At 43.8% G+C, this 15,753-nt stretch overlaps 1 protein-coding gene across 7 annotated transcripts in view; it reads right to left on the reverse strand.

Annotated features, from left to right (window-relative positions):
• Window positions 1-8,661: 8,661 nt before the first annotated feature.
• The window catches only part of USP6NL (USP6 N-terminal like), a 189,677-nt gene continuing 182,585 nt past the window's right edge, over window positions 8,662-15,753 (reverse strand). For 6 of the 7 annotated variants that reach the window (XM_061638338.1, XM_061638340.1, XM_061638339.1 and 3 more), the window contains one exon: window positions 8,662-14,396. In XM_061638338.1, coding sequence (XP_061494322.1) covers window positions 12,979-14,396 — 1,418 coding nt within the window. In that variant the 3' untranslated portion in view covers window positions 8,662-12,978. The remainder of the gene's footprint in view (window positions 14,397-15,753) is intronic. The other variant, XM_061638344.1, reaches the window with a different exon arrangement.

Raw genomic sequence — 15,753 nt, forward strand, 5'->3', positions numbered from 1 at the left:
CTTTTAAAAGGCCACAAGAATACTGAGCTCTCCCAATTGCCGGTCAAGCTAGCCAGCTGAAATTAGTTAAATAATAAGAGGCAACCTCTTTGGCATGCTTTAAATAACCAGCTCAAATGGGGGGGGGGGCTGAGATAATAACACCCAACTACCTTCCAGAGGCATAGATTTAACCTTGGTAAAGTGCATTCTGCCTGTGAATAGAAGCAATTAGAAGCCCAGGAAAAACTACTTGGCCTTTAATGCAGTCACTGAAAAGTGGCGCAGTAAGCCTCTGTAGATCGGCCTTGAAGGCCAGCCTCCCTTTCAGCTTCCTTTCCTGGAGCACCTCTTCCCTCCACAAACCTTTATTTCCAACAGAAATGCTTGGGTCTAACAAAGGCAGCAAAGAACGCCATTGCCTTACATGGTCTCCTCTTGCCTAAAGAGCTGGGCAGCTGCTGCTGTCGGCACCAACCATCCAAATGGGGTTCTCACCAAGACAAAGCCATACCTAAAGTCAAATGCAAAACAGGAAATAAAAGAGGGGAGTTAATCTCAGAGAAACATGGTGTTTTGTTTTTTTAAGGCGTTGGTTTAAAGTCGGCATAGTCCTCTAGGTCTTTCTTTTCATATAACCACTTCCTTGCCACTCCAACGACAGCTTGTCACTTCCTTCCAGTAGCTCAACTAATTAGACATATGGGAAGCTAGTTGGAAGGCTGTTGTTTTGTTTCTCCTTATAGTAAATCCCTCTCCTACGAGGCCAATGAATCCAAGCGAAAGGGAAATTATGACGCCCTCGGCTTAGTCCTCCTCTCTCCAGCTTTTTACTGAATACGAACCAGGATGTGATTCATTTCTAAAGAGATGGTGGGCGAAAGGACCAACCTTTAGAGAAATTATAGGAGTATAATTAGTGCCAGTGAACAAAGGGTATTCAAGGGACCCAAAGGCCTCGGTATGAAACTGCTTTGATACATGAGAAGGAAAATGCTGTACAATGACTGCTGAAGAACAAAAGGTTCTTACCTTTAAAGTGTGATTTTGTTGACAATGCTCCCAAGCCAGCCGTTTTTCTGGGCCTGCGGGTACGACTCCTTAAGAACTCGTTTCAAAAGTGCCCCAGACGCTGTACACATGTCAAGCAGGAACACGTTGGCATTGGAGGGGCCCATTAAACAGAAAATGCTATTCTTTCAGAGGCACATGAGGACCACTAGCTACTACTTACACGCCCCCGTTCTTTCCCGAAACATTCTCCCTGTCGGGAGCAAGAGAAGAGACAGAATGATGAAATCAGAGGGTTTTTACCAAACCGAGAGCTTGAGGGAACTTTAGGCACACACTCCTTGGCAAGATTCTCGGGCTTTCTTGGCACGTCTATCAATGACTTTGCAGTGGAAAGAAACCCAGAAAAGCAGAAACGTTATAGGCCGAATACCCAGAAGCCGTACATGTGATGCATCCACTGTCTAATACCCACTATTTTGGCTGAGGTGGCGGCCTCTCCCTCCCTCAGCTGCCACCACAGGGCTCCTCATGAACCATCTGGGTCTGAGGGGATGAGAGAGAAAAAGGTTAAAGAGCCTGCCAAGGTACCCACCATTTTGTTCCCAGTGTTCCAACTGAGGTGGTGTCCCCTTCCCTCACCTGCCACCACAGGGTTACTCAAGAATGGTTTTGCCCTGAGGGGAGAAGAAAAAGAATGCCAAAGAGCCTGGAGAGCTGCCTGCCATTTTGCTCCTGTGTTCCTGCTGAGGTGGTCTCTCCGTCCATCACCTGCCACCACAGGGCTACTCCAGAACAAAGACTGGGGAGACCCAGATTCAAATCTTGCTTTATATGAATCATTTCTATATTTCCCAACCGTTTAAAAATGTCCAGGTTAGTTTACAATAACAAAAAACAGTATGTATTATGTTGTTCCCTGCATAACTTCCCTAGGGATAGGTTTCTGAAAGAGATTCTTCAGACAGTTTCCTTTCTGAACAGTAGGAAGAAAATGTGTTACATACTGGTCAATAGAGATGAATCTGTTCCATATAAAGTTTCTATGTATATGTATGCATGTGTATAAGAGACAGAAACCATCTGCTCAGAGCATCTGTGGCAGCAGGAGTGACAACAGGAACACCTCATACACAACTAAGAAACTGCTGCACTCCCTTTGTTGCCAGGACCATTCAGGGCAGCAGAGTGTAAGAGCCACGTAGTACCATTGTTTGATCGTGGCACTAGCAGCACCTGGTTGTTCCGAAGCCACCCACTTCTGTATAACTGTGTACCTTATTCAGAGGGGGTTTACCATTGCCTTCCTCTGAGACTGAGAGGCAGTGACTGGCCCAAGGTCACCTAGTGAGCTTCATGGCTGTGGCGGGATTCGAACCCTGGTCTCCCAGGTCATAGTCCAACACCTTAACCACTACACCTTTAAAACATTCTAAAAATAAAACATATTTTTAAAAAATCTTTGAAAACATCTTAAAAAGCAATCGTATTTTTGTTGCCAGAGAGGAGGAGAGGTGCTCGTGTTTTTTTCTGCCTTGGATGCCGAAGTAACATGGCTGGCCTTGGGATACTATACACCGGAGGTGGGGAACCACTTTTCAGCAAGAGGGCCGTATTCCCTTCTGGAAAACCTTTCAGGGGCCACATGCCTATGGTTGGGCAGAGCCAGAGACAAAAGTGAGTAGAGCAACAAATATAAATTTTACCTTTGTACGGTAGGCTAGTTTCTACACAAACTTACACCCCCCTCTGTCAGGCAAACTAGAGGCATTATCAGAGTAGGAGGACACATTCTAGGCTAGCGAAAACACTCAAGGAGAGTGTGAAGCACCTGGTTGTGCCAGGGAATGGTGTGCTGCCTGGGAAGAGGCCTAAAGGGCAGATACAGAGCCTCAAAGGGCACACTTGGCCCCTGAGCCTGAAGATCCCCACCCCTGCTCTACACCTTGACATTGGGTCAGTGGCAGCTGGTGGCTTCATGTCAGTGGGATGTCAGTGGGTCAGGGGACTCCATTCCGGGTTTTAGTCTGAACATTCAAGGCGCTGTACAAGGTGCTTCAGAGACAATAGCCATCAGCATATGCATCTTGAGTTAAGCCTATAAATTAATGTAAGCCCTCCAGATGTCCAAATAGGTATCCACTCAAAACTAACACCTATATGAAATATGTTCTAATTTAGCCAGGACAGTGATGTCCTCAGTGAACTGCGTAATAGATGGTGGTATTTATCCTTCCAGGCTTGAAGTGTAAGTCTCTTAGCTACCATAAAGGCTCACGTTCCACTTTTACGAGAAAGAAAATTACGTTTCTGTATCCACTTTCCCCCCACTATGCGTAATCAAACTTTACTGCTTTGCCAAGAGATGGAGACTGAACCGACAAGATGCTGGTGGAAGCCGGAAGGGCAGCCATGTCAGAGGTGTGGCTGCTATCCCAATCCGTGTGAATGAAGCATGGTGAACATTTCTGGGAAGCGTGATGGCTAGGGTGGGGAAGCTTTTCTGGCTAGAGGACTAGATCTTCATCTCCCCAACACTGGCAGGCCAGTGGGAAACTGGTGTGTAAATTCACCAGTGAATGAATGATGTGGCAGGAACAACCTGCTCTCCTGTTCTGGATATCGCCACCTGCTCTACTGCCAGATCTGATGGGGGGGGGTTATCTGGAGAGGAGTTGCTAAGACTGCCTGAATCTGCAGAGACATAATATGCATAAACAGAAGAGTTTTAAAACTTTAAGAACTAGTATTTGAGTTTGCTTTTTCCTTCCTCCCTCTTCCTCCCCTTTTCCTTTTGTGTCATGTCTGTTAGATTGTAAGCCTGAGGGCAGGGGCTGTCTTACTACTTTTTTTCCTAAGCCACTGGTAGCCTTTTAGGGCCTTTCTCAAACTTTGGGTGACCAGATGTTGCTGGACTACAGTTCCCATAATTCCTGACCATTGGCCATGCTGGCTGGGGCTGATGCGAGTTGTAGTCCAGCAACATCTGGAGATCCAATGGTTGGGAAAGACTGTTTCAGACTAAAAAATGGGATATAAAATACTTTAAATCAGTAATGAGGACCCTGTGGCCTTCCAGAGCACTCCTTCAGGAACTCCTTTGCAGCCATTTGGGATGATTTCAAGCAGGGGTAACTTTAATTAAAACAAACATGGTTTTCAGTTAAAGTGTGCACCCAGATGTTGGGAGACTATAACCACATCATGGTGTAGAGATATCATAGTTTTCTCCTTCTCTTATAGAGGTATATAAAATTATGCATGGCATGAAGGAAGTGGATAAAGAAATGTTTTTCTCTCTCATAACACTAGAACTTGGGGCCATCTAATGAATAGTTGAATGATTGCTGGAGGATTCAAGGCAGACAAAAGAAAATACTTCTTCATGCAGCAAATAGTTAAACTATGGCATTTGCTTCCACAAGAGGCAGTGATGACCAGCAACTTGCTTTAAAAGAGGATTAGACAAATTCATGGGGGATAACACTATAACAGGTTACTAACCATGTTGTTATATGCCTTCAAGTCGATTACGACTTATAGCAACCCTATGAATTAGCGACCTCCAAGAGCATCTGTAATGAACCACCCTGTTCAGATCTTGTAAGTTCAGGTCTAGGGTCGCCATAAGTCAAAATTGACTTGAAGGCACATAACTACAGATGGAGATGTGAGAGGGAGTCCTCCTGTATCAGCTCAGCTGCACTGGGGCCAATTACTATTTGACTCCTTCTCTTTCAGAAGTTTGCTGGAGATGGGATTGACATTAGCACAGTGTATCTTTGGACTACCGAACCTGCCCGCTTATTGTTTTTTCCCTGTTTCAGTTCTCCACGCAGCACCAAGTGACTGGATCTAGCCATCCTTTTAATTTTCCACACTACCCTCCAAGATAGGTTTGCTCTGGAGCATTGTGGGAAATTAAAACAGGCAGCCAGACCCAGATGCTCAGCACTGCCACTGCAGGCAGGTAATCCCACTGACAGAGGACCAAGTCTATCACAGGACCATCAAAGCTGGAGCCAATGCTAGTCATTATGCAACACAGGTATGGGGAACCTATGGCCTTCCAAATGTCGCTGGACTAAACTCCCATAATCCCCGACCATTGGCCATACCTGCTGGAGTTGATGGGAGTTGTAGCTCAGCAACATCTGTAGGGCCAAAGCTTCCCCATACCTGATGTAACAGTGCTTTGATTTTCTCATTTTCCTCTGCCCTCCCCATTCTTTTTCCCTTTTGTGCTCTCTCAAGTTGTAAAATAAAATAAAATGTAAGTAAATTAACAGGTAAAATACAAAAGTGTGTGTCTTATTCTTCTGCAGGAAGTAATTATTTGTGACATAAAGAAGCCACAGAACAGTTTATCTCAAGCGCGGGAGAGGCGGCAGCTGTTGCTAGGACTACTGAAGTCCCTGTTCCAATTTTTATTTCTGGCTGGCGCCATCTCCATACTATGACTGTACATTTACAAATAGCAGAGCAGGCTGAATCTCCCCAGCAGCAAAAAAATGCCAGGACAGAATGTGCAATGAGAGGAACACTGTGACTTTTAAAAACGCATCTTTGAAAGAGGTGACAAACTGGAAAGCAGCAAACTCATACACTGGTAAGCTCTTCCAAACCACTACTGAAAACCTCATAAATGTATCCTGTCGATAGATCACCTCATGGGAAGGAGTGCCCCCCATTCCCACATGAAGCAAATGCAAGAGAACATAAAACTGAAGGACAGGAAAAGGTTATTGATACAAATTAAATAGCACACCATACTTTTGAGCATGAAACAAAATGTAGATTTTGTGTTTGGGGTGCAAATAGCAGTTTAAAAGACCCTAGATTACTGAAAAAAAGTTCTAGAAATTTCCCCTTTGTGATGGTAACGAACACTCAATTGGATCTCTTGAGATTGGCTCACTTGCTTTGGCCTGCACAGTGTTTGCTAGGTTTCCTCTGTGTCCAAGATGAATTTTGGAACTTTTCCACATCAGTCTCTTGGTCAAGGGCTTGCTAAGGTTGACCTCCCTCAGTGTTGTTGATGCTTAAGAGAATAAGCGCTTCACTCCACCCAATATTTAGAGATCTTCAAAACTCACCAAGTTCCACTGGGCATACCTAAAGTGCTCTCGTAAAGATCCAGTCAGCTGCAAGGGCATCACTAGGGTCTCATGTGGGTCGCCACCACCTTTTTGTTTTCACCTGCTGGCTCACCAAACCATCACAGCTTTACCGTATAGTGTTTTCACTCCCATTTCCAGCCATTTGCCATAAGACTTCCACTTTTTGAAATGCTCTCTCTCCCACCCTCCCTTATCTTCCAGTTCATCAAATTCCCATAGAAAAGAGGCAAATTGCTGATCAAGTCATCATTTGGCAGCCAAATGATGCAACACATTACTTGACACATTTATCTGACTGGGATAACTTTGCTATCTTTCAGGTACCATAGGAAAATAGGGAGCTCATGGACATCAAATGAAGCTGATTGTTGGAAGATTCAGGACAGACAAAAGAAAGTACTTCTTAACTCAATATATAGTTAAAACTATGAAATTCACCCTCACAAGAGGCAGCAATGGCCACCAACTTGCATGACTTTGTCTCAGCTTATAAATTCATGGAGGATAAGGCTATCAATGGCCTTGCTATGCCAGGCCCTTTGGCCTATATGGTAATTGAAAGACTTCCTTTGTGTCTAAGACAAAGTTTGGAACTTTTCCACAATGGCCATGTGCTACCTCTATTGTTGGAGGCAAGATGACCCTGAACACCAGTTGTTGGAAATCACAAGCTATTCAGCTCAGATCCTGCTTGCAGCTGTTGTAAGAAGAGGATACTGGACTATGCTGCCTTTCGGCCTGATCCAGCAGGACTTTTCGTATGCTCTTATCCCTGACCATTGGTAATGTTGGCTGAGGCTGATGAGACTTGGAATCCAACATCATCTGGAGAACACCCGTCTGGGGAAGCTTAATCTGCTTTCCATAGATGGGTAGCTATGTACATGGTGATATAACACAGCGAGATAATCTGTACAATTTAAAAATGATCTCGCATGTAGATCTGCTCTAGGGTTGCCAGGTTCAGAGCCTGAGACTGATCCTATCTTTAGGAGAAGAGAAAGTCAGCCAAGTGCAGGTGTTCTTGCAAACCTGTAATGGGAAAAAACACAAGGTGGAATTCTCTCTCCCCCCCCCCAACAACTTTTGAAGATACAGAAGACCTCTTGGTTGCCAGGCCCGGCCTCCAAGAGGTCGTCTGTATCTTTAAAAGTTGTGGGGGGGGGAAAGAGAATTCCACCTTGTGGTTTTTCCCATTAGTGTTGCAAGAACACCTGCGCTTGACTGACTTTCTCTTCTCCTAAAGATACAGATCAGTCTCAGGCCCTGAACCTGGCAACCCTAATCTGCTCTCTTGTTGCAATTCTCAACAAAATAAATAAAAAGCACAACAAAGCATGGTAAATTGGCACTGAATAGTGGAGTGCAGCTCAGAAGACAGACGTATTGATAGCAAACCATTCTATTGAGCTTTGGAATATTGGGCCTACAGCAAGCACCTGAGAAAAGTCTTTCTCCTCTTTCCCACACCAGGCTCTATCTTGGGATTCATAGTTGGTTTGTTTTTTTAGACATCAGCAGTGTTTTAAAACAGCAGCAGTGTTTGGTCTGTGACAGTTCATTTACACATGCAGATCACTTTTCCATACTGCAGAGATGAACATACATGTGTAAACAGCCTTAGCAGTTGTCTTGTCTCATTTGCAGTTAAGTAGCTCTGGAGACTAATAGAAGTCAGATGCTTGGACAAATGCAACCTTTGCAGTTGTGTACTGATCATTGCATCATTCTGGCTGAGGCCTTTACGCTTACGGCATCAAGACTTTTACATATTAAAAGGGATGTACCCAAATGCTAGAGTCATACTCAGAGTAGACCCAATGCAATTAATGGACACAACTACGTTTATTAATTTTAATGGGTCTACTCTGAGTAGTAGTTACAAGGGGTACAACCCAAACTCTTATTTTGAGTTGGTACCCTATATCAGCCTTCCTCCAGCCCTCTTACTGGGTACAGAGGAGCTGGTTAGGGAAGGATGATAGGATTTCAGGGGTGGGGAACTCTTGGCTCTTCAGATGTTGCTACGCTACAATCCCCATCAGCCCTGATCACAGGCCATTATTTTTTATGCATTAAATTTATATCCTACCCTTCCTCCCAGAAGGCGGCAAACAAAAACACTAAAAGCCCTTTAAAACATCTTAAAAACAAAAACTTAAAAAAACATACAGGCGGGCCCCACTTACATGGCAGGTTCCGTTCCAGACCCCCGCTGTAAAGCGGAAATCGGCATAAAGCAGAACCCCATTGAGTATAATGGGGCACGTTGCACGAAAATGCCGCAATATGCCACAAAAGTGGCTTTAAAACGGGGAATGAAAGCCGTCGCATTAGCAGAATGCCGGTAAGCAAAGCGCCGGTAAGCAGGGCCCTGCTGTATTAAAAGCATATTAAAACAAAACATCTTTAAAAAAACGTTTAAAACATCTTAAAAAGCAATTCCAACACAGACACAGACTGGTGCTGATGGGAGTTGTAGACCAGTAATATCTAGAAGGCCAAAGATTCCTCACCCGATATAAATAATGATCTGAGAATTACAGAGTAATAATTTATGTTCCGCTCTAGTTTAGGATTTATTTATTTTTTTAAAGATAGCCAACTTTAGATTCAGATTTCCTTTGACAATCTGCTAGAAATACTGTTTTGAGACAGGCACACAAGACAGCAAAGGCTTCATAATGTTTTAACATGTTAAAAATACAGGCCACAAGAAAATAGGAAAACATGGTTTAAAAAAAGCCGTCGAAGATGACATAAGAAAAATAGCATGTATATATTTTATATATAAAAATCTACAGTATTTACTAGTCTCAATACATATTTTAAGAGCAGCTGTCTTTCTGCTGCTGGCATACAGTAAACTGTACAGCTTAACTTTTACTATATTTATTATTAATTACAAAGCCATAGTTTTAAACTTTGAGATTATTACACAGCCACATTATACATTTCTACGCGGCAGTTAAGTAAATCAGAACTACAAAGTACTGTTTGTCAGTATAAAGCCTTCTTCTATGCAGTACTAAGCTGCTACCTCACTGCATTCTGCAGGTTTGTTTGTTTGGTTTTCTGTTTTTTTTAAAAATCATTTGCTAAGTTAATTAAAAAAATTACATCAGATTCAGTATATACACAAAACATCCATCATTTTGGCTAAATGTTGCTTGTTTTTCTCCCCCCCCCTTTAAAAGACTTCGGTACCATAACACATTAGCAGCGCCAACCTGCAGCGAGCATAAGCACATTGCTTAGGGCAGGCCTGTGCAACTTATGACCCATCAGGCCAAATGGAGCTCACCAGAAATATAGGTGGCCCCAAAAAGGGTGCAATAAGCCTCCTGTTTTATTAATTTTTTTTTGCTGCCTGCCTTTCTGGGCCTGCAGAATTAGCAAGGTTGACAATCCCTCAGCAGGCTGTGTTCAGTCTGATGGGTGACAAGTGGCACAAACCTAGTTTAGTGGTGGTGAGGGGGGAACAATACATTTTATACTTCTAAGTCTTCACCATCAGTGCAGCCAGATAAATCTTTTCAAAGAGATCTCATGGATAAAGAGAAGACCTAATGAAAGGAAGATCTGTTTTACAACCTGGAGACTACCAGTTTTTTTTGGGGGGGGGGAGAACCTCTTAAATATTTTCCAACATTTTAGCTTGGTGCAGGCAACATGTAACCCAGGGTGCTTGGTTCTAGATCTTGGGCCAAATTGTACAGTGGCCACAAAGCAGGGGAAAAAACGGCAAAATGGGGCCATGATAGGTATGTGTGAGGTGGATCTTGCACATCTTTCTACGAAGGGATTAGAAGGGTCAGAAACGTTTTCTGGATTAGCACGGGGTCTTCCCATGGCTAATCACTCCTGTAACTGTGGACAGCAGGGTGAAGCATGCATCAGATAGCTAGCTAGCTAGCGTCAGCGAGAATCATATATATATTCCAGAGTTCAGACAGAGTTACTTGGCCATTCAAAGATGATATTAGATCAGGAATACCCAATGTGATACCTTCACAACACCTGGAGGGTGCCACATAGGCTACCTCTGGATTAAGACCAGGGCCACTTGCCATCGATTTATGACCAAAACAGCCATGGCAGATCTGTGACCAGGTATCCTGATTTTAAAAAATTAAGCATAGCCTGGGGACACACATGTGAATTGAATCAGAATAACCATGCTTGGGGGGGGGTATTTAACACTTCCACACCTGACCCCCAGTCATTTTCATAATCAAATCTGCCCCACCAAAGCTGTAGTTAAAGTGCTGCTTGGGAATAAGGACAGGCACAACATAGGTATCAGTGAGATTCAGATCCTTGATCACTCCCCAAGTCAGGACTCAGACATGTGTGCACACATGGAGCACTAGGAGAGTGTCGGCTTCCCATCTCTTCCTCTGCATTGCAATCCATTCCCTGAAACTGAAGACAAATAGGGCAGGGGCAGCTGCTCACACGGAACAACATGTGTACGTGGAAGGCCGGCTGAAGTTTGGCTTGCAGTTGTGGTGGCAACAGGGCATGTCTGTTGTAGTGGCCATCCCACCCACCCTCCAAAGCACTGGGGCTCAGACCCCCGTTAATATCTTACTGGATCGCTCTCCCCCAGCTGTCCTTTCCCATCTATAATACAGAAAGGTTGCAGGCACTGATTATAATGCATTTTGTTACAATAAATTTGCTGCCTTCCTATCAACAAGGAGGGAGCACTTCAGCATTAGACTTTCTGTCTATAATCATCTCTTAAGGGCCTAATGGTACAGCAGCACTAGCCCAATCAAGGGCATAAAAGTCTATTGCTCTCAAGAAAAACAAGCACATTATAGGAGCAGACAAGGAAACAAAGGAAGGGAGAAAGAGATGCCAGATGCATGGGATCATAAAAATTGAAGAAATAGGTCAAACATAGTTTTTGAAGCTGCCACTAAACCCTGTTGGGATATGAACCAGCCACCTTCAGTGCCCACTCCCAAATCATAACCTTATATTTGTCTTCACAGAAGGCATGGCCAGGCTACGATCTGAACATGGAAGGTTAGTGTTTCAACCTTGGATTGCTACGTATATCTTGTAGGCCTGCAGCTTGCAGCTCACCAAGTGAAATTCAACCCTCCAAAGGCTCAGTGAGCCTAATGTATTTGCTGACTTGCTGGGATAGCAAGAACAAGATGTAGTGTAGGTGTTAAATTAAGCATCTGGGCAGGCTACAATCTATGGCTCATATGCTGCCTTGGCTTTGATGGATCACAAGTTATGGAGGCATGCTTCTCGTGGTTCACCAAAAACACCCCCTGGGCAAGCCACAGCAAAATGAAGAGGCATTCGTAGTGGACCATGCCTGTGCTGCATTCCAAACAATACTGAATGCAATGGGCAGCTCCAGTACAAGACATAAAGGCAACCCCAATGGCACACTCAAAGAGCGATAGAAGTATATTTGTTTCTCAGAATTAATTCCGAAAAGACATAACTCTTATTGTTACAGGCATAGACAATGCTTTTCAAGGGATCAAAATGTCTTTGCTGGGGCTGATGAAGTGAGATGTCATCTCTACAAGAATTACACTTAAAAGATACCTTTTCATCTTTCTGCTGCACGTTGTTTGTGATGCACTTCTGTGGATTTATAGGAAGCCCTGAAATGCAGCCACTATGGTCAAAAGCAACTTGCTTAACGGGTGACGAGTAGCCCTTTGCGGGTGTACTGAACATGTGTACCACCCCATAGCGTGCCTGCCCCCACCCGCTGCTGATATGTTAGCTTTCACAGTTGCATCAGGGTACATAAGCATCATAACTGACCCACACAGTCCTGAACCATGTGCTCTACAAACTATCAAAACTGAGGTGTATAGATTCTGCTGTTTGGGCCAACACTCACTAGGCTCCATGTGTGCAGGCCCAGATGCAAATGTAAAATCCAACAGTCAGAAAGCAGGCAGGAGTAGGATGGTCCAGCACAAACCCATCATTTGCCCATTAGATGATCTGAATATCTGTGTAGGCCTTCTGTAATCACTGATAGTCAGATACAGTAGCAGTACTGTGTGCTAAAAATGCACATAATGCATCTGATTGCACCTCTGCTAAAACACACATTTGAGACTTAAAAATGAAGAATATCACACTGCCTTTGGATACGCAAACGTGGATGAAGGGCTCAAACACCATCAACATCCTAGACACATGCTACAATTCACAAACAGTCCTGATTTTATAAGCACCATTTATTGACTGTATTAGAATGTCTTTGCTTTGGATGCTAAACCTCCTTCTTTCTAGCTGAACAATAGGCAGTAGCATCCCTGTGAAAGGATTGCACTGGATAACCCAGAGTGCTCGTTCCTGGGTCACTGAGGCAGTGTATATAAGAATGTCTAGAAACCACCATTCCGAGTGAATGGAAGGTTTATAAATTAAGTTTACAAAAAATAAAATACAAAATTAAAACTACTTTGTGGATGCAGTCCAAGAAAGTACATGCCTCCAGTTTAGACTCTGTAATTCTCTTGCCACAAGTCAAATTGTAGTGTCAAATCAAAAAGCAGCTTACCAAGGTGGTGGTGGGGGAAGGGTATAGGTTTTAGGCAACAAGGTCATCAACGTAACAAACAACTGCCACAGTAGTCACACTGAACATACAAACCTATTGCTATGTTTATGACAAGCCAATCTTTTCTGTTTTCAAGACTCAGTTTCGGCTTTCATCAACATTTAACACAGCTGTGAAATAGTGTTAAGTTTGTGTATGCCTTTATCTGAATTGTTCTGTATCGGAATACGAAGCTTGAATAGCCACCAACCCAAGACGTGCAACTCTTGCATGCTCTTCTCCTCGCCCTTTCAGGTGAGCATGTGTCGTTTCTCACAGCAGGACTGATTCATGCATGGACAATCCATCAGTCTGGTGTCTGTAGCGGTGGGTAGGGCTTGGGGAACTTGGGTACTGGTAATGTGGCAGGCCATATTCTTCTGAGGTCGGGGAAGTCCTGTATCTTATAGGGCTATCCACAGAAATGGTGGGAAGATTATGGTCTTTAACAGGGGTTGACTGAAAAGGTGGGTATTTCTTTAAGTTAGCCAAGTGGCTTTGGCTACCATCATGGCTCCAAGATTGCCCATAAGGATCCAGCCACTTTCTGTTGTCTGGCAAATAATCTGCAGGAGGGATTACAAATCTGACACCTATTGGCGATTTAGGTTTACTTGCGTAAGTGTCAATTGGGAGAACCTCTATTCGATTGGAAGGCGTCACAACCAGATTGTGGTGGTCGGTAGCATATTTTTTATATGGTTTATCAGTAAACATCTCTGTTGGAAGGTCAGGGATGTACGGCCGGCTAGAGGAACTGGTTTGATTCCTGTGATGATACTGTGTGGTTGTGAAGCTGGAATGAACTACGTTGGTAACATGCTTTGGGGAATTTCCATGGTAAACAGGTGGATTGCTATAAGATGGTGGTGGTGGTTTGATGTTATGTCCAATATCTGACCCTTCAGATTGGGAAGAGTATCTGGGGATTCTTGGCTGTGAGCCGAAGGCATAACTATTAGATATTTTTGGTGGACTAGATGTTTTGTCTACTGACTTCCTTGAACTGCTGGAGTAAGCTGTGTTTCTCGGGCTTTGCAGGAGTGCCCTTTCTAGTACCTCATGCAGAGAATTGTCATTCTCTGAATCAGCCCCAGGAACGTTGTCATACTGTGATGCATTCGACTCTCGCTTACCCTCATCGACTTCCAAAACTCTCATCTTTTGCTTTATGTTGAATGACTGTGCCTCAGCCCCAGAACTCGGCGGCATCCCTGAGCTGGCATGGTTTGCAGATCGACTCTTGATCTCCATGGTGAGTTTTGTAGTCTTGTCAATGATCTTGATATCAGAAGGCTTAATCCATCTGGGTACAAATTCCTTCCCTGTATTTAAAGTAGCGTTGGAGTTTTGGTTAGCAGCTGCATTATAATTTTGCTTGGAGTCAGAATCTGGCTGAACTTCAGGTTTTTTCCTGGGGCTCTCCACATCATGCTTCGGCAATCCACTCCGCACATTTACCGTTACAGGCTTTTGCTGTCTCCTTTCCAGGGAATTTTTTCTCCTTTGGTGGTTTGGTGAGCTTTCCTGGCGTCTCTCTATAGATGCTCTGCGTCCTCTCCTTTGGCTAGCCCGGCTATTTGATCCACTAGTGCTGCTCTGCCCGTTGACCAAGTGAGTAAGATTAAGCATGGCAGGCTGAGATTCGGGTGGAAATTTCCCCAGCTTCTTTGGAAGTTCGTCATCTTTACCTAGAAGAACAGACAATAAAAATAAGCATTATGTACCAACACACAGATCTCCCCATGGATCCTTCCTGTGGCATAGGATGTTAATTGGTACCCCCTGCCCAGCCCCTGAACACATGACAATGTACAAAATACATTAAGTGAAGAGAACCAAGGGTTCAGAGCTGAACTCAAGTCTTAGAGGTTGGAGATGATCGCTGATTTAGTCTTCTCTCCAATACGCGCATGCTTTGACAGTAATAGGAACTGCAGGTAGTCAGCCAGTTTGATATTAAAAGCATGCAAGATATTTACACATGCAAGAACTGTCTTGGTAATGCAAATCAAATTTGAAAACTGATTTTCTGACCTTGTATGGCCTTGAATATAAGGACAAGATATTCTAAGCCATGCGGGTTAAGTGTCGCTTTTCTGAAACTGCAGCAGTTCCAAGGTCTAATTTTAGAAGACACAGTCCTGTTTCTGATTAGGACTTTGGGGGCAAACTCTCCCCCTATGAGTCTTGTGCATGTATACAACGTGGGGAGAAACTAATGAATTAACCAAGTTGTACTACAATTACTGGAAGATGTTGTCTCCCTGCCTAATTTTAAACCTCTTCTTTCTCAAAGCCACCCAATCCGTTTTCCAAAGAGAAAAGGGGAGAGAGAATTAAAAACTATCAATCATGAAGATACTGCATTCCAAATAAATGTGAACTCCATTCACTTGTTATTTTCTTCCTGCGACAAGAGAGGGAGCTTGCGTGCACGTGTGTCCGACTCATGCCAATTAGAGCACGGATGGAGAACCTGTGGCCCCTACACATGTTTTTGCCCCAGCAAGCATAGCCAAGAGTCAGGAATGATAGAGCTCAAGATAATTTGGAGGGCCACATCCCTGGGGCAGACTCTCAGCAGAACAGAATGCCTGAACAGGCCCAAAAGTCATAATGATCTAACTCACAAATACAAGGCTGCATCTAAATGCTAGTCCTACACAGAGTAGACCCAATGAATTTAATAGAAATAGCTAACTTACATCCATTAATTTCAGTGGGTCTACTCTGAGCAGAAGTTACAACCAATGGGTTTCAGTCGTCTTTTTAAAAATTAGGCCTTGAACTGCTCTCAGGATGGTTCACCATTCTTTGGCTGGAAATGGGCATGATGTAAGTTCATGCAGAAAACAGCAGCCACACAGGCTGCCCCCTCCAGTCATGACACGTGTGAGAGCTATATTGTCCAGACTCAGGAGGACCTACAGTCCGCCAAAGCTAAGACTCCCCTGGAAACACTAGAAAAAACAGCCTTGCAGCTTGCATGAAAATACCCTTGTTGCAAATTAATTTCAGCTAAGCTCTCAGCTCAAGCTATTTTCT

This window comes from Rhineura floridana, chromosome 8, assembly GCF_030035675.1.
Source record: "Rhineura floridana isolate rRhiFlo1 chromosome 8, rRhiFlo1.hap2, whole genome shotgun sequence".
Taxonomy (NCBI): domain Eukaryota; kingdom Metazoa; phylum Chordata; class Lepidosauria; order Squamata; family Rhineuridae; genus Rhineura; species Rhineura floridana.